Genomic DNA, 26,188 nt, shown 5'->3' with positions numbered 1-26,188 from the left:
TTGCTTTTTCTTTATCAGATTAGCTTGTTCGTCATACATCATCCTGTTCTATTTTGAGCAAATTTAGGGACAATAATAATTGGATGAGAGAAGATCCTATTCCCAGTTAACAATGGTAAACAGTAGATCGGGTCCCCAACGCGCCCTACACACTTCCGAATCTCCAATTCACCTCAGGATTTCCACAATTTATAACGTGTTTTCTCTGTATTTTTCTAAGATAATTAGGTTTATACCCCATTTTCATGTTAACCCCTCCTCCCACTTCCTTTGTACACCTGAAAGCCTGGATTTGCAGCATAAAAACATAAATATTTTTATTGCACAGCAGCGCTGGCAGGTGACCCTAATGAAATTCTAGGAGTGTAATTTGATTTACGAGGTGCTAATGCAGTCTGATATTAGAGAGAAAGAGCTCCGATATGGCTGCCTTGTGCTGTATTTAAGGCCTATCAGGAGCCTGATAAAGAGCATCCTGTCCTCAGCTGCGAGGCTGAGTTATTGTCAAAGATATTCACATTGATAATAATTCTTCCTGATGCAATTTAATGCTTGCAATATATAAATATGGAGATAATGGTTAATTTAGGTGGCTGCGCAGATTTCAAAGCCTTAAATTAAAGAATCATCACGAATCATTGAACAGCGATCTATTTCTACCCTTTTTAAAGCACCGTGTGAACGATGGCTGGAGGGTGCCTCAGGGAGGACCCAGGCGCATCAGATAAATCAATACAGAATGTTTTGGTATCTTTGCATGTGAAAACAAAGCTTTTTAGTATATTTTTTGTTGTAATTTTGTTGGTTGAAACATCTGGTGAGTAATATAATGGCTGAAAAAGTGTTTTTGTGAGTATCTGGAGATAATGTGTGGTTAAGATTTAAGCCTGCATGTTTCAAAGTGTGTTTGGGACTGTTGAGCTATGGTTAATAATAAAAACAAGCAATAACGGGGCCACCACAGAGGGATGTGGCCTTTGCACCACGCTGCCCACCCCCTAATTCCCCTCTGCCTTCTTACCACCCCATTTTCCTTGTGGCCTCTCTCCATCCCTTAAGTTATGGGCTGAATAACAGCACAACAATATTAAGATAACATTTCCTGATTGTTTGTCAGACAGGAGGCTTCTTCACCCCGCTTTCATCACATCTACCGTGTTCATTAAATTGACAATTTGTATTTGCCCTACAGCAGGATAAACAGGAGCTTATCTGATGGGCTCGGCCTTTTATTATTTATTTCATTATCTCTTTTTTTTCCCCTCCCTTCCCTTACTTCTCTTGGGATAGAAGGCAAACATAAATCAGCTACAGCATCTCTACTGTGTGCTGTTGTTTATATTGCAGTCATATGCAGCAGCCCTCTCACAGGAGGTTCATCTACAATACCCCTTAGACACATGTGGCCTCTTCATGGTGGCTTTATTTATTTATTTATTGAGTTTTCATTTGACATGCTGGCTGTGTACTTTAAAATGCCCCTCTGTTAGGATATTTCTTGGACTTCACAGGAGATCATCTTTTTGCAGCAGAGGCTTTTCTACAGTGGAAGCTGTTGGAACAGGTTAGGGGCTTCTTTGGGCAATTCACACCATAGAGCACAACTTAAATACTTACATATCTTGTTGACTTATTTTGGACGGAATTATTTCCTGCCAGCCTAGCCCGGATTGTCTTGCTCATGAAAACTGACAAAGCTAGCATCTGTGTTTAGGGAAGATACATGTAATTTGTTCCTCTTTTTTTATTTTTTACCCCATCTTCCAATCAAATTGTGTTTCCACTGATCCCTATTAAAGGAAGATCATCTCTTTGGACACATATTTAGATCCAAACACAGTCAGTTACCATTTAAAGCTTACTCAGTCTTTCTCCCAATAACTTGGAGAGCTTAAGGCCAAATGATTTAATCTTCATTCAGCTAATTTAGTCTGGATTTACGCTGCAGGCTTGTCGAAGTGCAGAGTGATGGCGTCGGAAAACAGGACGAAAGGAAAAGGATGAGGAGGGGAAAACGGAAGGAAGAAGTGAGGGAAACGGAGAGATAAAGATAGAGAGTGATGCGGGAGAAAGAGAGGGAGAGAGAGAGACGAGGCAGGAGGGGGTTGAAGATGATGATCCATCCTGACCCTAGTGAATGCTGTCATGTTCCTCCCTCTAGGTAATCTCTCTCACTCACTCGCTATTTTGCATGTGAAAATGCTCTCCTGACAGTTGCATATCAGATAAATTTTCTCTCCCCCCCCCCTCCCCTCTTTCCCTTCGCCAAATAAACAACAGTCTTCACTTTGAAGTTGTCTGTTTGTGTCAGTTTGGCTTGAGGCGTGAGTCGGCCCCTCTCGTATTTTTTCTTTGTGTTGCCATTGGTGGATTATTTCCGCTCACCAACTGGCCAACACCCTAAACACATAAAAAGCACCAAACATGACATCAAAAATAAAATAATAATTATAATAATAATGCTAAACATTGAAAACACGTGTGTTTTTTCATCGATTGGTGTGGTGAGAGTTTAAAAGCAAGTCCAGGTGCCTTAAGCAAATACACTGCTGAAAGGCGTCTTGATTTTCACCATCAAAAAGTTTTTTGTTTTGGTCAAATCTGCGAAAACAAACACACTATGGCACTAAATTAATTGCCATTAACACATACTTGCTTACATTCACATTCCAAACCACTCTTTAATTGTACACCTCCACACCTCACCACTCGGGGGCAGTAATGAGTTTGTGGTAAAGACCCAAGTCTTTTTTTTTTTTTTACACCCACTAGTAAAGGCAGAAAGTTACTCCTCCTCTGAGATGTATATCACAATTAGGGCCGGTGCGGCCTGTGATGTTCTGACAATACCTTTTTCCTGAACTGATGGCAGGATCACACCACGGTATACGGTAATGAGTGACAGTATAGACACGGAAGCATGCAGCTTTTAGCATGCACAGGCAACAGGCCCACCTGGGTCTTTGCATAAATCTGCACTGCGCGTCAATCACATCGTCCCACTGCGTGATCGGGGGGGGAGATGAAGGACGAAATGCAGTTATGATGTTCAAAAAGAGCAAGTTCCAAGTTATAAATTTCACTTTATTCATGGTGTGGCCTTTATAGTCAGGAGTGAGCCCAAATACCTGAATGCAACGCTGTTTTGTTTGGCCCGTGCTTGGTCAACAATATGTTACTAATTAAGCATACAGTAGCTTTGAGCTCTGATTCAAGTCCAAGTTCCTTCTGCTTGGACTAAGATTTTGCATTCGACCAATGTATGTAAGGCATTTCTGTAGCCATAATGTTCACCAAGTAAAAACTGGTTAGAATGATAGAAAATGCTAAGAAAAATGTATCATAAAATTTTGCCACACTTAAATGTTTCAGATCATCAAACAAGTGTAAGTATTAGTCAAAGACAACACAGCTGAACAAAAAAATCCAAACCTACATGGCTCTGTGTGGAAAAAGTGATTGCCCCCTAAACCTGATAACTGGTTGGGCCACCCTTAGCAGCAACTAATGCAGTCAAGTATTTGCAATAACTTGCAATGAATTTTGGTTCATTCATCTTTGCAGAATTGTTGTAATTCAGTCACATTAGAGCACTTTCCAGCATGAACCTTTTTAAGGTCATACCACAGCATCTCAACAGATTCAGGTCAGGACTTTGATTAGGCCACTCCAAAGTCTTCATTTTGTTTTTCTTAAGCCATTCAGAGGTCGACTTGCTGGTGTGTTTTGGATCATAGTCCTGCTGCAGAACCCAAGTTGGTTTGAGATGGCAGGACATTTTGCTTCAGAGTTTTTTTGGTCGACAGCAGAAGTCATTTTTCCATTTATCACAGCAAGTCTTCCAGATCCTGACGCAACAAAACAGCCCCAGACCATCACACTACCACCACCATATTTTACTGTTGGTATGATTTTCTTTTTCTGAAATGCAGTGTTACCTTTACACCAGATGTAATGACACACACCTTCCAAAAAGTTGAACTTTTGTCTCGTCAGACCACATAGTATTTTCCCAAAGGTCTTGTGGCTCATCAATATGTTTTCTGGCAAAATTGAGACAAGCCTTATAGTTCTTTTTCTTCAGCAGTGGTTTTCGTCGTGGAACTCTGCCATGCAGGCCGTTTTTGCCGTTAAATTTGTCTGATGATCTGAAACCTTTTAAGTGTGACACATGCAAAAAAAAAAAAAAATCAGGGTCAAACACTTTTTCACACCACTGTATCTCCCTCTCTCCCCTCTATTTTCTACCTCCAGTGGGTTTAATGGTGCCTCGTTGTTTAAAGGCAGCGTGCATATGTATGGGTAAGACAGTGGATCATGACGGGATCTGACATGCGGGGACAAGATCAAAGTGCTCCATCTGATCCCATAAGAAACAGACACAAACCCTCCTCTCATGCTTACAAAACCCCCACTGTTAGTCAACGCTGCCAGTGCACACCCCTGCATCCTTTCCTCTGCGTTCGCTCTTGTTTTTCCTCCATCCCAGCATGCGTGCCCACGTCAAGGCCTGCCTGCCTGCTTGACTTTGCGATTAGGCTGCATGATAAACAATGGCCCGTTTAGCTCATAAAGCACGAGTGTTGCACATAATGCTTACAATAAAAGATAACATCTCTTCACTCATCTTATTTGCCTCTCCCATGGTGGCACAGGCAACGAGCTGTTCTATAAATACCGCAGGGAGTAAGGAAATCCAGATGCAAATGTACAACTATTGGTCAAATTATGTTTCTTATAAGTCACGAGATGAGAAAATAAAGCAGTTTAATGTGCATTTGAGGTTGGAGGCGCCATTTTATGGCTTCTCTTTCCTTTGTTGTAAGTTTGTTTAAATGTCTGGACCACCGCATCTATATCCAGTTCAAAGTCATCTTTATGGAACATATAGATTGATATTGTAGCCAGGACACATTTTACTCTTTACACCCCCCCCCCCCCCCCCCCCCCCCCCCCCCCCGTTTAATTCCGGCCTCTTTCTCTCTTTACGTCCCTCCCCTATTACTCTGTTGTCCCGCTTCTTCCAGTAAGGAAGATGTATGAGTTTGAATTATTGATTCAGACACATGCTACATGCTGCGTGGAGTCATTATTTGTTCAGGTGAGTGTCATGCTGCTCGCTATGAAACAGATACCATGGGGATTAAGCGACACAATCAGGATTTAAAGACAGCCACCCTCCCTAAAATAACATGGCCCTCGCTGCAAGACAAATGTCCCCCAAAACCTGACTTCATTTGTTTATGACTCTCACATTAGTCATTCTACGCCTAAATTATAGAGGGTGGTAAAGATTAATTCCAGCACAGGCTTCTCTATTGTGTTTACTTTCTCTGTTTCTTGAAGCCTAATGACGCAGCATATGAAAAAAGTGCAATTATCTCACCAAAAAAACCCAGCCAGAAATAATGTAGGCATCACCATAAGAAACAGACAGATGTCTGCAGTATGATGCAGTGCAGTTAATTATAAATGATGGTGTCAAATCAAAAGTTAATCAGATTAATCATGATTAATCACTATTTGCAACTATGCTTGAAATATGCCCATTTTTACTGTAGACAGATCCAAATGAACTGAAAATTAAAATCAGGCTAAAAGATACCAAACGTCTAAAAATATATTTTCCTAACACTAGTTTATTTAATAATAACCGAACATTTGAATCGTGCTTATACCGTGTTATTTAGAGCAATGTGGGGTTGCGTTCAAAGACACTACGTAATTTAAGTTGAATTCACATGTTTTGAGTGTGTTTTCTGGGATTTCCTAGTGGACTTAAATGCAGCAGTGCTGGTTAGGTCCTTCTCCAACATGAAGACAGAAGACAGTTATGGAGGTGTTCAGTGTTCATAATGTGCGTTATATGAACCAATAAGTGAGTTTAATGATTGTTTTACGTCAAGAATGAGTTACTTTGAGTTTAAGTGGTAAGAATGTCCACTTTTTGTTTTTCTTTGTCTTTCTGTATATTTAGGCCATACATACCCGCCTAATAAAGATGTTGTGATGTGGCAGATGAGTGTGGCAGAATGTTGTTCCGACAGAGACATGTTTGCGAGTTACAGATCCACGTACATTATGGTGTTGCAATTGCACAGCTGTTGATGTCAGGTCAGAATATTATAAAAGAGTTATAAAAGAGCGTCCGACTCTGTAGGATGATACACTTGCCTCCGTCTGCCGTCATAAGAGAGAAGTGTGGCTTGATGCACATGTGTTCATTACATTAAAAATGTTAACGTTATTAATTAAATCATTTAGTTACCACTCTTTATGTGTTATTTTTGACAGCCCTGTTATAAATATATTATTACTTTTTGTTAAACCTTTCAAATGGTGTTAAAACTGAACATTGGTTTTGTTGTAAAATAGATATATACAGGATATTTTCTATTGACTCTTGTAAATCATGCCGGTGCCAGTGTGTACTAGTACGGTATATAGCATACTGTTTGTAAGGGTGGTTTTGGCACAACATAATGGATCAGTGGATCATCACCACGCTTTTGCTTTAGTAGGATTGATAATATTTATCAAAAGCAAAAGGGATGTTGATGTTAATGATGAGAATGCAGGAGTAAGCATTGGAATGTATGTTGCAATAAGAAAAGCTCTGATACAGGACCGTCGAGAGAGGTAGTGGGTAAAATGTTGATAACTGTACATTTAACCCTGGCTAAGTGGTCAGGGATGCTGGACAGGTGAACTTTATTCTCCTCACAGACCCCCCCTCCCCCCACCCCTTGTGTGTGTGTGTGTGTGTGTGTGTGTGCGCGTGCGTGCGTGTGTGTGTGGACTGTAACAGAATTTCTGTAGTCCTCTGGGCCCTGGTGCAAAGCAGAGAATAAATGGTGGAGGTGGCAGGCCAGGACAGAAAAATCAATGCCTGCTTATACAGACATGACACACCAGCAGCCAACTGCACTCTGTGTGTGCGTGTGTGTGTGTGTGTGCGTGTGTGTGCGTGTGTGTGCGTGCGTGTGTGTGCGTGCATGTTAGTGTTTGTCACTGTAGATATACAGCTCCCAATCAAATGGCCCTGTGCTCTGTGACTGTGAGTGCGACTACCCAGCAAACTCCATTTCCTTTTTCATGGCGTAGATTTTCCAATATTTTATGTCAGCACTGGGATCAGTAAATAACTTTGTGTTTTCTCCCGCTCTATTTTGTTTCCCCTGCCTCTCTTCTTCCTTCTCTACCTTCTACATTCTGCAGGAAGTTCGAGTGCAAGTTGTGTGAGCGCTCCTTTAGTGAAAAATGGGCCCTAAACAACCACCTGAAACTGCACAGTGGAGAGAAACCATATAAGTGTTCCTGGCCATCCTGCCACTACGCCTTCCTCAACCTGTCAGCCATGAAGGACCATTATCGTACACACACTGGTGAGAAAACTACTCTAGTAGCTTTTAACTAAAATCCTATACGTCCTGTACTGTTACTTCAGAACACACACAAACACACACCGTTATGTATTTATGAAAAACCATTCTTGGATCAAACAAAATGTACTTTTTGATACATCTATAGATGTTCAAACTGTATGCACAAGAAGTTCATGTGTTAACTGTGAAAATCTCACATTGATAATGAATCTTCACAGCTTTGTTTGGAAGAAACATACACACATTTTTGGCTGATTATAGCCATGACATGGCCATCTGTACTCATTTTCAGCACCCAGAGACAGTTGAGCAGTATTTCTTGGTCCTGAAGAGACTAAAAGCTCTTCATTCTGCCACTGCCATCAAAAGCATATAATGTAATTAACCACTTAGATTTGAAAGTAGTAGAGGAAAGCCAAGTGAGGGAAGAGAATATTCTTGTTTTGTGCTGCTATATTTGTTGGGTTTTGGTTTTGTTGGGGTATAGAAAGTATGTCCAGTTGGTCAACAACTGAGGGTTCTTTAACCCCATTCAATTCACATTTAGCTACTGTAATTTTTTTATTTATTTTCAGCAACTATTAAAAAAAATATAAAAATAATCGGAATACTAACTGACAACTGAATGTGTTGATAAAGGTCAAGACTCAGCAATATTTGGCTTTTAATTATGTGTTTGAGCAGCTCTTACTGGTGTACCAGTTAGAATAAACAGTGGGTTTACATTTTCATTTATTGTAAGGGATTGTATTGTATGTATTATTTTAATTTTCGTATTATTTTAATGAAAATATCTCACAGAATGGCAATTGTAAATTCAGTTGGTTGGTATTAGGGTTGGCCGATAATTTTTATATACCGGTATCGGTATAAGTCCTTCAATGGTAAGAAAATGACGTATACTGGTAGAAATGATATTTTCAAAAGCACAGTTGATGACGCGTTTTCCCTGTGACTGCGCACCGCGGCGCACTGTATTGACGCATTGGCGCTTCACATCTACCGCCAGCGATGGTGAAGAAAGCAGAGCAAACAACAAAACAACCAAAAGAGAGAGAGAAAATGAGCAAGGCTGAAGGCGGAGGAGATGCGTAGACTATAGACGAAGACATTGTTGGTAAACGGGAGGTACCTCTGTAATATGGAAGTGGTTTGGTTTTGATAGAGCAGATTTAGTACAGACATGTAGATTAGGTAAGCTCACTTTTCATTTCATTATATGGGTTAAGGTTTGTAGCTTTTTATACAAGACTCAGCTGAACTTGATTATATCGTTATAAACCTACCAAAAATGCAGTAATACATGCTAAGGTCCATATCACCCAAACCTAGTTGATGTTATTTCTCTTTCTTTCCTCTACACTCTTTAGTAGCTCTTTTTGTAGACATATTGGCATTGTAAAATATAAAGGCAAGTGGGCCAAAGCTGACTGAATCAGCTCAATTTAAGGTCAGGTTGTTGTATATTTTCCGCCAGATGCAATTTTACCAATCCACCTTCTTTAAATTATTTTTGTTTGTCAAAGCAAGAATTAAGAAAAAGGACCTCTCATACAGGGTGGCTTAGATACCTGAGGTCAAAGGTTAGTTAAGTACATGCCCACTGATGACCAGTCATTCATCATTCTGCCAATCGTATATATTGCATTATTATGTTGCAATTGCATAGACACCATTCACAGTCCTATTGTTGTGTTAGGCATATTCTGTAGATTAAGGATACTTAATTAGATGATACCCCCTCAGCAATAGTCCAGGTCAACCCAAATGTCTTTTTGCTGCAACCAAGCATTTTCCCCTCGGCCTTAATAATGTCTCATACGTGTCCCAGTTTAAGTCAGTGAAAGACGCAGCAGCAGCCAGCGGCCTGACAGCCTGACTGAATGCTTGCAGGAGAGCCCTCCATCCGTCATGGGTGCCTGCTGTGTGAGAGAGAGACTTGCTGGATGTTATTTTAAATGTGCTTTAACAGTGATGTAACGTCAAGGTACCTTTGACATAATTAGATGTTTTATTTTCATTTGTATCTAGCAGTCATCATTCCCCATCAGGTGGCTGGCGTCTCCGTCGCCAAGTTCCCACCTGGAGAGGTGTGTTGTCATTGTGTGAAAGAATGTCTATATGTGTGTCTTTGTCATAAGAGAAACACAAACAGGAAGCGATCGAATTAAGTGAGAAAAGGGGAAGGGGTGAAATCAAGGGAGTTAATATTAGAATTGTGCCACGGCTCACATGGAGCTCCAAGTTATTTTTCTGTGGAAAAACCCTTAAGTACTTTCCCTTTGTCCTACAACAATAATGATGAAATACCTAAATATGCTGATGCAAGTTCAATATTACATTAAAATGTATCGTTGTTTACACATGACTAATCACACATACACCTCTATCAGTTAGAAGAAGTTGGTACAGGTGGTCCTCGTGCTACGAACGAGCTCCGTTCCGAGACTGTGATGTAAGTTTTAGTGTAAGTCGGATCTTACAGTATACCCAGAGTGGCTGTGGGGGGTAGGCGGGGTGGTGGTGATGGTGGTGACAACAGTTGCCCAGGGTGATGTGATTTTTTTTTTTTTTTCATGGGGCCCAGAATTCCTGGCGGCACCCTTGAGTGTCCCTAAATTATACCTAAATTAATTCCTAAGTCACTCACACTGTACACACAAGACATGAAGGACGTATAAAATACAGTAATAAAAATATAAAAAAAAAAGTAATTAAATGAAACAATAATAAAAAAGTGAAGGCAACTCCTTACTTTTATTCCTGTGGTTGTCTTGCAAGCAATGTTTCTTCTAAGCTGCAACTGCTCTCGCGTTCTCAGCGCAGAAGAAATCCATGCAGCACACAGAATACGATCCATCCTGAACTGTAAATGAAATAAACACATAACAATTTATTTTGTACAATTTAGCAGTGCAACTCAGTGAGTGACAGGGAACAAGAAACTGTAACAACATATAACGCAGTGACCAACACTGTCCAGCCAATGATAAGGTCCCGTTGGTACTTATGCAGCCAATCAATTAATTAACAGTACGCTATGTATTACAAGCCGCTGTTTTGCAGGTTAGAGTAAAGGTAATGGTGCAGCCGAGTTAAGAGAGCTAAATGCTGCTTGCTAGCCCCATATTATGGCGAAACAAAGGGCAAGGCAACATCCACTCACCAAGCTAAAATACAAAAAGTGGTTCTTTTAAAGTGGACTGGCTGTCTTAGTATGTGCAAACAGAAGAACAAGAGGTGAAACTAGGTGAGATTGTTTCTTTTTTGAATGAGGAAAGTGCTGCTATATAAAAGATGCTGCAAAGTCAAAGTAGCAAGCGAGTGAAAGGAGTGAAAAGTGTGGACTGCATGTTTCACTGTTGTGCTTTTATTTTGATGTCCGGACGTACCGGATACAGGAAGTGTTAAGCCAAGTTTGTGTTGCTGAAGCGACCGTAAGGCCGGTTGAGAGTTATTTATTTATTTATTTATTTTTAATTTAGACAAAAGTAAACATATACAACAAATATGGCATCAATGTCAAGTACATTTCCAGGATGAAATAGTGCCTTTAAAATAGACAGTGAAAGTCAAATAAAGAAATTAAAGTATACCTTATTAACAATATAAATGGTAAACAAGAAAAGAAATGGAAAATGAAATGTTAAACTAGGGGTTTTCTACAAGATCCGGATGGTTAATTGTATGAGACCAGGGCTTGTTTTGTCTGAGGTTGGGAATAAAGAAGCTACATTGTGGAATCCTCCTCTCTGTCTGTTTGAAACCAGTCATATACAAAATATGACAGAATGGAAGTTCTCAGTTGTCATGTTTCTCAGGTTTTGGACAAGTGCATTACTATAGTGTGGATGTCTGATGCCACTCACAGAGGTCCAAGGAAGGTTCAGGTCGTTTTTGTGTATGCTCATATACTGTACATGAAAAATTAGGGGGAACATTGCTTGTAAGCATTTCTACCTTCCTAAAGTATTGTCCCAGGCTAGTCTGGAAGGATGACTTTCTCTTTTGCTCCCAGTTCACCTTGTAACAGCACACAGAATCCATGACCCCTCAAGCATTTATTAGCAAAAATCTTTAACTTTAATGATGGTCAGTCGAGCAGTTGGGACCAAAACAACGTCCAATATTAGTGGGCATGTCTCCTCTCTGCATTTTTTTATGTTCATGTTCACTGCCATGGTGATAGCTTTTTTTCTTTGACGCACTGCTGTTTGGGAGACATAATGAAGTCCAAAAAGTGAACTAATAAGCTATGTTGTTCTTCTCCGGTGTGGCTGAGCAGGCGCACACTGTGGACCTGTGCTGCGCACCTTTTCAATTAATTTATGGGAGCGTGTTCGTAATCACATAAAGTTGTAACATGGAGCGCCGTAAACCGAGGACCACCTCTCTGATCAAAATAGCTATGCCGAAACACACACCATACGCCCCTCAAAGCAAAATGCACATTGTGAAAGCCAGTCCTAAAAGCCACTATAGCAGGGGTCTCCAATTAAAATTGACTAAGGTCCATTTCTGCAAGGTTTTTTCACAGCGAAGGTCTTTACCTCATTTTGCATTAAATTGCATCAAACAGCCTAGCTCATATGAATGTCAAATATAATAAAACCCTGCACATCACCCTACTGTTTCGATACAACGTAATTATCTTGGCACCTAAATTGTGTTTAAAAGAAAACGGCACCAAATTTCACATAAATGATAAAAGGTTTGACTGGTGACTAAAAATACACCAGTTTTGCTGAAAAAATAATATTAAATAATAAAAATTTTCATGAAAGTGTTTTTTTAAAAGGAAAGCTGCACAGTACATCCTCTTAAAGTTTAAGATTTTTTTGTTATGACTGTAGTTGACATTGGGATTTGCCTGATTTTGTCACAAAATTCCTCTTTTTGTTTACCTTTCAGTAAGGTCTCTGCAGCAGAAGCACTCCTTTACAATTCTCCCGTCAGTGAAGGATTTTTTTGTTTCGGTCCTATATTGATACAATCCTTAGTGAACACTCATTTGCACATTGCTGTGCTGTGAATGTGTTATGACTCTCATAGATTTGTCATACTGGGCTCTAAGCGACTTTATTCTCCGCGCTCTCACATCAGACTTGGGTGGATACTTCCCCTTGAGTGATGTGTTTTGTCAGTTTCAGAGCATATGAGACACTGGATTCTGGAAGAATGAACATATATTGGTCCGTCCATTTACTTTTAAATGTTGTTTTTTCCCTGATCAACTTTTCTTACTTTTGAACAAGCCATGGTTCTTTCATTCACTTCTCGCCAAGTAAATAAGCCATTTCATTGGCACATTTTGACTGACGTCACCACGTTTTGCTGTCACGTAACCGTAATTACACCCGCAAACTGCTGCTGCGCTCAGTCCGCAAGCATGATTACATGTTGTTATACTTCCCATTCACTTTAATTGGTCACAGGTCCATAAAAGGCCATCACTGGGTCCGTATCCAGACCGAGGTCCGCCATTTGGTGATGGCTGCACTATAGTATATCACAAAGTAGAAAGGTATCTTATGTCTGTTTGAGTTACAGTATGTGCTATTTGTTTCTGCCAAGTTTATATAGCTAGTCACCACTTACTAATGAGAGTCCTGATTTTTTTAAAGCTGTGTCTGAAATCAAGTATGGAACAGAGGCCCCTCAAAGCAAATGTATTTTACTGTAAAGCGCTGTATAAGACATGTTATCATATTATTAATATACAGATATTTGCACCCATGAACAAGGTAGACAAGATGTACGATGTCAAGATGTAAAATGTCTAATTCCATCACTTTGTGAAAGAGAAAAAGTTAACACTTGCAGCTCTCCTTGTATTGCCCTGAACTGAATTCATTGCTCCTTTCTGATTTGTGTGTTTTTGTTATTAATCACTTTTCTTCACACTCCAGTCCTGTTTGAGGGATAGGGAGGAGGGCGGAGAGGGGGGTTCTGTGGTCTTCAGCCGCCAGGGTCATTTATAACCTCTGATGAATGAGCGACACAAATAAATAAATAAGTGTGCTGCATCTGACCCACCCAGCTTTTTCCCAGGCTCTCGGGCATTGCAGGGATGGGGAGGGGTTGTGGGGGGACTGAACACAGCGACAGGGCTGCAATTGATTTCCTCATTGCCTCAGTTTGTCGCTTAATCTGGCGATATGCTGATAAATCTTCGTACTTTGTCAATTAATTTCCCTGAAAAATGAGAGGCAAAACGGCAAGCACATCAATACAGCAGCGGTTTCAGTGTCAAAAATTAAGCGGTAAAATTAATTGCCCTCCCTTCCTCTCCTGTTAAAACATAACTAATGAGGGAGGCAATTATAGCTGCATACATACTCCTCCAGGGTTGAAACATACACACACATATATAATGAAGAATATATACTGCACTACCGATATAAAGAAAGGTTGCATCTTTTGGCTTCAATAAGGTAGTTTTCAATAATGAATAAGAGCTGAGTTGCATCACGGGAGCAGAAACAAACTATTCTGCTTTAAAGGCTAACTATGCATAAGGTTGAAAAGAAAATATATTAGGGCTGATAACACATAGAAATGCTGAGGTGATTCATAGGTGATGTTACTCGTGTCACGAGCTCTCGCAAGATTAAAACGTGACAAGATTTCTCATTCAGAAAAAACTCAGCACTCTCTACTCTGTGCATTGGTTCAGCATTTAGATGCTTCATAGAGCAACGGCAACCAGAGTGAGACATCTTGTCAGTCATACAATCGCTTTGTCTCTGTGAGAGGAGGCACAGCCGCTAGCATATACACACGAAAAAGAGTGGAGCTTTCAGGAGCTCTGCAAGGTAATGTAGTAGAATTTAGGAGGTAAAAGCTAAATGCCACAGCCCCAGTGTGGGAATATTTATGAGCAAGGTGAGCCCATCAACATGAACAAGCCAGTATGCTGAATTTATTCAAAAGTGGTAGCAACATTAAAACCAACAAAAAGAACTTGCCCACCTCAAACATATCCACCCGGTCCAGTTTTCCCATCTGAGAAAAAAACCTACACATTGAGATGCAGAGCCTTCGTCCCGGGTGTCAACGCTCACTGAAACGTTTGGTCGGCAAAGTAAATAAAAGTAAATGGAACAGCGCAAAATTGTGTGCGCTCACAGAAAGGCATCGCAAAAGAAATGCTGCTCTTTAATACAGTTGAAAAGCCAGCATTTCAAGAAATGTTGAAAATGTTTGACAGACAGTACAAATTGCCTGTGACATAATAAATGTCACAAACAGAAATTCCACAACTTAACAGAATGAAATGTAAAAGGAAATATTGCATTATTATGATATATTATTATTATATATCATCATAACATTAGTGGTTTATTTGATCTCAAAAAATGTTAACAATATGGTTTAGTGTTAATAAACATTTCAAAATGCACCAGCATTTTGCGATGCGGTTAAATAAAAAAGTTGGTTTGTTCAGTCATATTTGACTACTTTTCTTAATGTCAAAATCTTGTATCGCTCTCATGGACTCAATCTCGTGCATCGTCTCTTCTTGTGAGTTGGGTGTCCCATGACACCCCAAGAAGGTAGTGAGTTTGGTTTTTAGGACCATCCTATATTGACTGGTGTCACTCTTGTGTTCACCTACGTTGTCGACTAAGTCACCAGAGAGTGCAACACCACAGATCAGCAGATGAAAAGCACACATGTAAGTTATTGCCAATGTTTTCTCCTCAAGAATCCTCAAGAATAATTGTGGCAACCGCAGCTGGGCATCAGGATCGATGGCTATGGATTTTTCTGCGGTGAGGTCTTGTAGCGCTTGGTGTAATGAGAGATGGAGAGAGGAAAGGGGCTGAAGGAGTGACCACCCGTTTTTCTCACATAAAGTCAAGGTCTAAGCAGATAGGGTTTACAGGATAGAGACTAGCCCCTTTGATGAAACACATTTTTAATGCATTTTTTCCACATTGTTTTGTACAAATGATATATGTACACATTTGTGTAGATTCTCAGTCACCCATTTCAGTTAGGTCAAATAAAAATTTGAATTGAGACAACAATATAAACGCAACTAATACGTCCACTTCAGAGATCTTATGCTCCTCCTATGATCGTATATCTCCTGACCTGTGTTTGTGCAATTGTCATTGTCCGACAAGTATTTTATACATCACAACAGATACAGATGACGTTGTCATGGGATGAGTTATCTGATTGCGAGATTTCAAGTCGCTGTGTAAAGGGGTCAGTCTCCTGAAAGTGGTACCAAAAGCGTGACACAAGCATGACATAGCAAGCAAAATTGAAAGTTATTTTGTAATGAATTTGCATATTAAAATAAAGTATCACTTTATTATAGGGGTGTCACGAGACACCTAACTCACAAGACGAAACGACGCACAAGATTGGGTCCACAAGAGCGAGATAAGATGAGGTTCTAACATTAATTTTAAAGTACAATGACAAAATATGACTGGACAAACAAACTTTTTTTATTTAACCAAGTCACAAAACAATGCAGTGCATTTTGAAATGTTTATTGCCCCACAAACTGATGCTAAACTAAATTGTCAACATTTTTATACCAAATAAGCCATTGTTATTATATATATATATATATACAGTATATATATATATATATATATATATATATATATATATATATATATATATATATATATATATATATATATATTCTATATATAATAATAATAATAATAATAATAATAATATATCATAATTTTCTCACAGGCAATCCGTACTGTCTGTCAAACATTTGCAGCATTTCTTCAAATACTGGCTTTTCAATAGGGGTGTCAGCATTAACTCATTCAATCCCAGCCATTTTTCAAAAGATAACCCCTTCAGTACCAGCCATTTTAGACTACTTTGACTGATCTTTCAAGGCACACAGAATATTGTGTTCTATGGCTATATAAACATGAAACCTGCTTTTTTTCGTCTTTAGTCATCAGCAGTAGAACATAGGTAAGTTTCAGGAAAATATCATTTCCCCACGAGAAAAGGGAGAAAACTAACTTGTGTATGTGCTCGTGTGTGCCTGTGCATGGTCCAGCAACTTGGTCAAGCTTGAACAGGAGGGGAAGGACAACGAGTGTGGACTTACGGCAGTGTCCAAGACAGCTAGATAGCCAGATACCGTGTTATTTTGCAATATTTCAAATTCAAACTGAACTTTAATGACTTTTTATTCAAGGGACCTGGCTCAAAATGACACCGCCAGTGCTTAGCAAAGTCTCCTGCGCATGTGTGCGTTACATGGGGCCCAGTCTACATGTTCGTAGAAGGATGTGGGTGGTATATAATGCTTGCAACACGTTCAAAAGTTAGCGCCATTTAGGCAGCCCCATAACTGTTGCAAACAGTTTGGTTTTTTTTACATTCAATAGTTTACCTTAAAAAATGTCCGCAATTTGGGTCGCCGCTTGTCATTAAAGGGTGATGTGTCCCGCAGCCAAACCAGTTGAGAACCATTGCACTAGAGGATCATGTGAAGTACAACTGAAGCCCACTTGGAAGAGTCACCAGCATGAACGATCACATGTGGTGTTCAACATTAAAAAGTTTTATATTTAGCATGTGTAGGGCATGTATTATTGTTTATGTATGTCTGTCAATTCTATAAAGGCCTTCATGCTTTATATTTACACATATGTCCAACTGTGGCAGTGTGTGACTTCTTCTGCACAATGGCAGAGGGAAAAAAGAGAGGGAGCTCATCACGCTGTTAATGACTGGGCCAGATGCAGAGAAGGGAGGAGTGTGAAAAAGCTCTCCACGCTCCCCATCTGGAAGGCATCACCCCCAAATGAAGTTGTAGAAAACCATCCCATTGATAATAAAGCTAATTTTTATGGCTCTGACAAGTATGTAATTATGTTCAGCGGTGCTTTTCAGATTTTATCACAGTCAATAAACCACACTGGCAATTTCCCGTCCCCCATTTGACATATTTACATGGATCCGTCTGATTGGAGGAATTAGTTAGCTGTGAGAGCTCTGATGGATATACACTACTGATCTGTGACTTTTGCTTGGCTCATCTGTTAGCCAACTAGACCTGCTTCTTATGTATTCACTTGACTTGTTGTATTGTCTTTGCGTCCTACTTTAAATCACCTGTTTAATTCATTTCCTTTTTTTTTAAATTTTGCCGAGTGTTGCTTCAGAAGTAATGTTTGTTCCTAATTTCTCAAGTTATGGTACCATACTGTAGTCGCACAGTATAGTGCGACGTGTGGTACCATAACAAGCATGTGTTTGTATTTGGGTGAGCGCACCATGGACTTTGACTTTGTGCGTTATTTCTAGTCTTTTTGTGTGTTTTATTATGCAAAGTGGCGGTTATCATGAAATAAATGCAGTATGAATACATGGCAGGATGAGCTATCAGACTGACATGGCATAGATTGTAGTGAGGGTGACATTAAGAAAGACAGGGGGAAATTATCAGAAAATATATTTGATTTCTGTAATTCCTATTCTTATTTAGTAACACTAAATAACATAATAATACTCATAATAACATCCAATGCATAACTAAAAAAAAACGGAAAATCGTAAGTCACATTTCACTTTGTTTCCTGGACCAATTACAATTTTTTGTGCTATTCATATACAGTATTTGTGCATAGTTAATATTTACGTCATTTGTAAATGACTAGATTTCCTTCGTATCTTGTTGTTGCTTCTACATGTTTCTTCATACATGTTTATTTATTTATGTTACCTTCTCTGTCCTTCATACATTTCTGCAGGTGAAAAGACTTTCCTCTGTGACCTGTGTGGTTTTGCTGGAGGGACACGACACGCTCTCACCAAGCACAGGCGCCAACACACAGGTAGATACGGAAAATACAAGCAGACAAACTATGCATGAACCTCTATAATCTTGGACTGTGAGTGACACATAAAGATCACAAATAGAAGTATGTTTTGTCCTTCTATATAATTTTACCAACTATCACACAAACAAGTATCCATCAGTATGACATTCTGCTGTCAGTGATAGGCATGTGTACCAGTATGGCTGAGATTTTTAATTTTAGTTATCATTTCACCATGTCATTCTGTCACTTAGGGAAATTGCATTTTTTAGATGGGCTGTCAATAACAAGTGTTTTTTTAGGGGAAATGGGAACGTGAAACAAAACACTACTTTTAACTGCTGTCAGGCAGGTGCCCAAGGATCAAGAGTCATTTTTATGAATATTAATTTAGGTTTCCATAATGCATTTTATTTGCTTCTCAACTTCTCTTCCACTCCCCTTACACACCTTAATATGTATATTTTGTACATGTTGACACGTGTCAATTATACCTACCATTCCAGATTTAGTATTTTTTTTAAATGTGTCTGCTGTTGCTTTTCTGTCAAATCCAGAGTCACCTCTTTATTTCAATCCCTCTATCCCACAGGAGAGAGACCCTTCAAATGCAAGCTTTGCAACTTTGCCTCTACTACCCAGTCCCACCTATCAAGACACAATCGTGTTCACACTGGGGAGAAACCATACCGCTGCCCCTGGTGCGACTACAGGTACCCACTCAATGACTCCCCCCACCCCAACACACACACACACACACTTGGTGGCGCTGATGGCCAATGATGATCAGAGGGGGGTGTGAGGTGCTGGGGGGAATACTTAATATGGCAAGCAGGTGGCATTGTAGAACAGTTAGTGTGTATTTGTGTGTGCCTGTGTGTAATGTGGCAGGTGAAGCGTAGGCTGGTCTAATCTCCACAGTACTGCTGCATCTCATCATCAGCAGGCCCAGTCTCATCTCCCCAACATGCACTCAGGCACTGTCAGTGTCACTGACATTGGCAGGTCCGTGTCATTAAAACACCATCATACCACATCAGTAATTACACAGGAAATTGTCAGTGAAATTGAAAAAGTTTTGGGTGGCACTTTGCATCTCCTTATCTTTCTCTTTCTCTTTCTCTCATCCCCATCCTCTTTGTCTATCATGTTTATGCAGAACAACTTATAATATGACATGAGTGACTACTACATTCCATTTTTGCATTTATCAAATAGTTCTTAGCAATCAACAACATGATCTAAAACAGGAGTCTTCAATGTCTAACATTAATAAGGAGCCAAAAAGCTGCCACGTCCCACTGAGCTATTAATACCCAAACAACAAACCTCATTCATACGCTCACAAATAGACAAGGCACATGTGTAAACATAAACAAATATAATTTGGCATTATGAGTATTGTTACATTTTTAAGTTGAAAGATGATGAAACACAAATTTCAAAAAATCCTTATTTTTTACAAATGGCAAAGAATTGCTATCCAACATATTTTTTAAAGATTTCAAATACAAGTGAGCCTCGGTTTATGGCATGCCATTTTATGACTTTCTTTTTTTGGTGACGAATGTGCGCCGATTTATTAATTAAAAATGTCATTTGGTCTGTAAATGCAAAACTTTTTCGAAGTAGTTATGGCATACGCAGATGGAAAAATATGTGTGGCGTGCAGCATAAGACTACAGTGGGTGCCTCGTGCTGGGCGGATGAATACAGCGTGCTCAGCCACACTAAGGAAGAATAACATGGCTTATTAGTTAACTTTTTGAACTTCATTATGTCTCCCAAGCAGCAGCGTGTCAGTCAAAAGGAAAGCCACCATGGAAGTAAAAATGAACATCATAAAAGGCTCAGAGAGAGGAGGCACGCCCACCAATATTGGCTGCTATTTTTGTCCCAACTGCTCGACTGACCATCATTAAGGATAAAGATTATTGCTAATGAATGCTTGAGGGGTCATGGATTCCGTGTGCTGTTACAAGATGAACTGGGAGCAAAAGAGAAGGTTATCCTTCCAGACTAGCCTGGGACAATACTTTAAGAAGGTAGAAAGGCTTCCAAGCAATGTTCCTACTAATTTTTCAAGTATCAGAGCATGCACTAAAAACGACTTGAGCATTCCTTGGACCTCTTTGAGCGGCATCAGACGTCCACACTATAGTATTGCACCTGTCCAAAACCTGAGAAACATGACTGACTGACAACTGTTGAAACCATCATTAAGGATAAAGATGATAGAATGCTGCCGTACGGTGGCCTAGTGGTTAGCATGTTGGCCACACAGTCAGGAGATCAGGAAGATCTGGGTTCAAATCTTCATTAGGCATCTCTGTGTGTTTTCTCCGGGTACTCCGGTTTCCTCCCATATTCCCAAAACATGCATGTTAGGTTAATTGGCGACTCTAAATTGTCCATAGGTATGAATGTGAGTGTGAATGGTTGTTTGTCTATATGTGCTCTGCCCAGCTGTGCCCGAAGACAGCTGGGATACCCACGACCCTAGTGAGGATAAGCGGCATAGAAGATGAATGGATGATTGAATGCTAATGAGTGCTAGATGAGTCATGGATTTTGTGCCCTGATGTAAGAGAGAGGTTATCCTTCCAGACTAGCCTGTGACAATATTTTAAGAAGGCAGGACAGCAAAATGGATAAAAAGTAACAAGCTGTTCTGTTTGTATTACTGTTTAATTTTATTCTTGTAATCAATCTTTTTTATTACTGTATTTTTATATGTCCTTCATGTGGACTGTGTACAGTATAGTTGAGTAACTTAGGAGTTAATTTAGGAATAGTTTGCGACTTACACAAAAAGTCGACTTACATCCGTCTTAGGAAGGGAACTCATTTGTAACCCCAGGACCACCTCCAGTGTATCATTCATTTTAACATCCGATAAATTTGAACAAATATTAATCTCCAAGATTTTCAGAGGCATTTATACATGTTGAATGCGTGAGATTCATCTTAATATGCATGCTCTTCTGTTTTGGTCAATTTTCAATGAACAAACACTAATATTTTTCAGAAATAATTTGCCCAGAGGTGGGCACAAAACAGCAATAATGTACATTAGCTAGCTTCAAAAGACCTAATACAGTATTAATGTTTGCATGTTGTATGTAGATATTAAAATGTATGGCACTGATGGTTTGCTTTTCATACATTGTTCTCCACCATGACTACTACTTAATAATGTACTGTATGTGTAATGTAATTGTGCAGGTAGAGAATGATATAGCACATGGCACTTCCTGCATCACCTTTTCATACAAAGATGGATAATAGAGGGCAATAATTAGACATTTACAATACTGTACATTTCTTTGCCATGGTAAAAAAAAAAAAAAAAAAAAAAACTCCACTGAACTTGCAGTCCAATGCTGTCGATTAATGATGCCTATCTTCATATTCCCCAGCTTTTTATGCAAATCGCAAAACTTTACTTGCTGTTTATTTTTTGTATTTATGTTGTTAAAGTCATAGTGGCAAAGTGAATGGTCTAATTGATACATATCCTCTGACTCCTGCCAACTAATGACTGTTTTGTTTATGGAACGGTGCTGTATTCTTATTTAAATTTGCTGGTAAATGCTGCCTGAGTTTGAATTGTGGTGTCTTTGAGGATGACACACCTACTGACAGTGGCAGACACGTTTGCAACCTTGTAAAGTGAAGGGAGGGATGCGGAGGCAGGTAATGATTATTAGTGGGTTTTCTTGGCAGTAAAAGGTCCAAAAATGCCGCTGATCTAAATAAACCCCTCATCCAACTCTTAACAAACTCAAACACTTTTGACTCTCCTCTACATAAGTGGCTCTCAATTACACCTTTCCAATTACCATACGCTTGCTGTGAGGAGAAATATGAAAATTATGAAAATAAAAGAGGGCAGGAGAGAGGGAGAGACAGAACTAGACAGAAGGGGTGATATATGCACGCAGCGTCAGTATGGCTGATTCCCATGGTGAGTGCATGCATGGGGGAGGAAGTTGAAACAGTGTTGGGCTAATTAATACAGTATATAGTAGGAGGGCTGGTGTGGGCTTTCACTAACGGTGACACCTGCTGACTCCTAAATGCTCGCTGTGTTGTTTTAATATGACAATTACACCATTACCATATCTGAGAGATAGCACGCCCCCCTAGGAATCCACCTACGCTCGCTTCAGAAGTTTTTAAGCGTTGCCTTAAATTTATATATTTTAACTTCTACATTTACAAAAAAAGTCAGTTCATTCTGTAATATATGCACATTTTAGTACGATGATATTAATCAACGAGTGTGACCGTATTAATGAAGTCGTTTTTTCATGATGTTAACAAATATAGCAAATAAGTTTGTATGTAGACCTAATTATGACCATGGATGTGTACCAGCAGACTGGTATGTTTATATATATACATATATATGTATTCAGATCTTTTAAATGGATTACCGATAACTGATTCATGATATCCTATTCTGGCTTTATTTCCAATTATTCGTTAATTTGTGAATTACTATAGGTGTTACCAATAAGCTATTTTCACTACTATGGTTGTCTGTTAATTTCCTGTTACAATCAGTATTTACACCAATAATTGTCGATGTACCATAGAAAAAGGGAAAAAAAATCACTTTAGGAGGTGGCATTGAATCAATCAATACTCAGTATGCATGTGTATGCAGTGGCTCTGTGTGCACTGTTATACCTTATAATATATATATATATATATATATATATATATATATATATATATATATATATATATATATATATATATATATATATATATATATATATATATATATATACACATACATACATACATACATACATACATATCATTGGTATGTGGCTATAAAACTGATTTGGATGCATTGTGACTGCAGTATGAATGGTCAGGTCGCATGTATCCGACCTATACATCATCGAAAGGCGTGTATTGTCATGCTTATCGAGACTTTAAAAGTACTCACGGATGTAAGAAGTCATTGAAAGGCGTGGTTTATCGTGCAATACTTAGATAAAGGTACTCACTGATGTAGGCAAAAGTTCTTCTTATCCGAAAACTATTTTTAAAAGGTGTTTATGATGCAGTCTTGTCAATGTCTCACCACTTCTGCCTCAGACATAAACCCACACGCACATTGGAACAGACGTTGCAGCAAGTTGTCTCCGAACTACAAATACTCAATAATGGAACAGTACAGACGCCTAGTGGCCACAATACTACATATACTTTTGTATTTCAATAATTTTTGACTAATATTATGCAATAGTAAACCACGAAACAGTGATCATGTATTAATTTATTCATTTTTGAAAACCCGCAATAGAGCGAGAGACAACTACACACATGGAATTGAAAAGTAAATACAGTAATCTCCACTTTGCAACAAGATGTCATCTTCAATATTTGTCCTGTTCCTTGATGTCTTTAACAAGTAGTTTGTACTGTGGCTTCCTCTGGTACACCCCTAAAATTAGTACTGTTGAAGCACCTGTTGCAATAATTGCACTATTCACTCTTTTTTAGTAGGTGTCTATCAATATGGAACGTCATGACTTGGCAATATTTCCCCACGCTTTCTTGTGCTCCGAATCTGTCAGATTGCGAGGGCATCTGTTATGTACAGACCCTCAAATTTTCCTTCCGATTTCAAGCAGAAGGTTTTGGGACAAAATCAACTGTTCGTAAGTCCTCCACAGTGACTAGCCCCAGTTACAACTGAGGAGAATCAACTCCCAAAGCATGATGCTGCCAGCCCGATACTTCACTGTGTCAATGGTGTTTTTCTAGAAATGTTTTTCTCATGGTTACATTGCACTTTATAGCAGGAAAATCATGTACTTTAACGGTGGTGTGTTCTGTACCTACTGGAGCCATCAGGGATTCAAGCCCTAATCCAATATGGTTGATTCCTACTTGTACAAACAATGTAGATTTGGGTTAGGACAGCATTCCACCCTCATGTTCATCTTTTTGACCTGCTCTCAAGGTTAGTCATTGGATAGTGTTCATGTATTTCATATGGAATGAACAGAACACCACTTATTTTTTTTGGAGCTACAGTGGAGCCGGCTGGACTGTGGCCCATGATGGAGAGTGGTGTCTCTGCAAAAAAGTGAAAACAAATTTTCTCTTCAGCTTGTGTGAGCTATGGCACGGTAAGGCTTTATTGTCCCGGCCAAGGTGATAAGAGAGAGTAATTGCGTATTATACTGTCCAAGAATGTCAGGTCCAAACTGAGCATGAGTACCCCATCCATCAACACATGATGGTGTGTGCTTACAGTGTGTGTCTGTAGAAAAATGGTTGTATGGTTGGTACGATCTTGCTTACATGATGAATAATGTCTTAAACGTATGTGTAAAATCACGACTATATTACACCAAGGGACTTCTATCACAGATGCATTTAGATCTAGTCTAGACTATGAACAAATTAAAATCAATGCACATACGATTGTGTTACCCATCCAGTTCTTCATAAGCAAGCACGTGTGTGTGTGCGCGCGTGTGTGCGTTCACGGACAGGTTAAAGATCAAGCCTTGCAGCAGGTAGGACAGCAGCATTAATCTGAAGAGGGTTCTGTGTGACTCTGCACTGACATAGTTACATCCAGCATTATACACACACACACACACATGCATATTTCTGTGTTCGAATGCTCATCGATATTAAACAGCTTTCACAATTAGTCAAACACTACACTCTTCATACAGTTACAAATTATGCAAAAGGTAGATGAAAAAGGTCTTCTGGCTGTTGTAGCTACGGGAATCAAAAATGGGAGAAAATCACTTGGGCTTTGTTAGATCTGATGTCAGTGATGTTGGACGAGAGGACCTGGCTTCCAATATCTGTTCTAGTTTATTCCAATTGTGTTTGATGGACTTGACGTAAGGCCAGTCAAGTTCCTCGACACTAGACTTCTCCAGCCATACCTATTTGAACTTGAATTAATAATTAAGAGGTGTATCTAAATAAATGTGAAGTTTAGCAGCTGTAGTACTTCAGTGCTTTCAGTGAGCCTCCAGATGTCCTTGTTGTTACACAGCAGCCAACAATTCCCACTCACCACACCTTTACATTCAAAACCAAACTTGCAATATAATGACGGAAAAGAAACATCAATGTCTTACCAGATACAAGATAAGTCATTTTGTCGATTACCAGCACTTTGATCTAGATTAATTTATTAAATTCATGGTCTGAGATTCCATCCTAGTATGGCTGCTCCTCCAGCTCAAACATTTACTAAGTTTATGTTTATTATAACACAATATGCGATGGGTAACATTGCATCTACCTCGTGACGCTAATCTTTTAATACACATATTTGGAAATCCATATAGCACAATGTGTTTTTCTCTTCCAGATCCAACTGTGCTGAGAATATCCGGAAGCACATCCTCCATACAGGTAAACATGAGGGAGTGAAGATGTACAACTGTCCAAAATGTGACTACGGCACCAACTCTCCCATTGAGTTCCGCAACCACCTGAAGGACAACCACCCTGATATTGAGAATCCAGATCTTGCTTACCTTCATGCAGGTAATGTGACATACATTTTTAGGTGTATTGTTTATCTAATCAAGAAACGCAAAGCATTTTCAAACTCCCTCCAAGTGAGGTAGCTACATTCTACATCATTTAGGTTTCATTGGTACAGTTCATGCTTGGAGGCTCTTTAGTGCCATTGCTGCTATTTTAATTGGTACATTTATTGCTAAAATTATTTTTTTTGGTTTAATTTCACCCTTTAATCTTGCCCAAACCTTTAAGGAATATGCATCTTTGTCAAAATAGGGACCTTAGTGTTTTTGAATAGCATACAGCTTAAGGTGCCTGAAGTAGGTCAACTAATCTAAGGTCCATGACTCCAGAGGTCAGAGCTTTTGGTATCCTTCCATGTTCCTTTTGTCCGTACATCATGTATTGCTATTCACAGCCACAATGAGGCATCTTTCAAAAATTGCTGAGCTTTCC

The 26,188-nt window shown here is 39.2% G+C and overlaps 1 protein-coding gene across 7 annotated transcripts in view; it reads left to right on the top strand.

Moving 5' to 3' along the window:
• znf407 (zinc finger protein 407) overlaps nucleotides 1-26,188 on the top strand; it is a 191,083-nt gene that overhangs the window by 83,478 nt on the left and 81,417 nt on the right. For all 7 annotated transcript variants that reach the window (XR_008571946.1, XM_054780923.1, XM_054780921.1 and 4 more), the window contains exons 6-9: nucleotides 7,219-7,385; nucleotides 18,137-18,220; nucleotides 18,798-18,918; nucleotides 25,575-25,753. Coding sequence is in view for 6 of the 7 variants with exons in the window: in XM_054780923.1 (XP_054636898.1) it covers nucleotides 7,219-7,385; nucleotides 18,137-18,220; nucleotides 18,798-18,918; nucleotides 25,575-25,753 (551 nt within the window). In the remaining variant the exon portion in view is untranslated. The remainder of the gene's footprint in view (nucleotides 1-7,218; nucleotides 7,386-18,136; nucleotides 18,221-18,797; nucleotides 18,919-25,574; nucleotides 25,754-26,188) is intronic.

Source organism: Dunckerocampus dactyliophorus, chromosome 7 (genome assembly GCF_027744805.1).
Source record: "Dunckerocampus dactyliophorus isolate RoL2022-P2 chromosome 7, RoL_Ddac_1.1, whole genome shotgun sequence".
NCBI lineage: Eukaryota > Metazoa > Chordata > Actinopteri > Syngnathiformes > Syngnathidae > Dunckerocampus > Dunckerocampus dactyliophorus.
The sequence above is the reverse complement of the archived record's forward strand: the minus strand, read 5'-3'. Positions and strand labels throughout refer to the sequence as shown.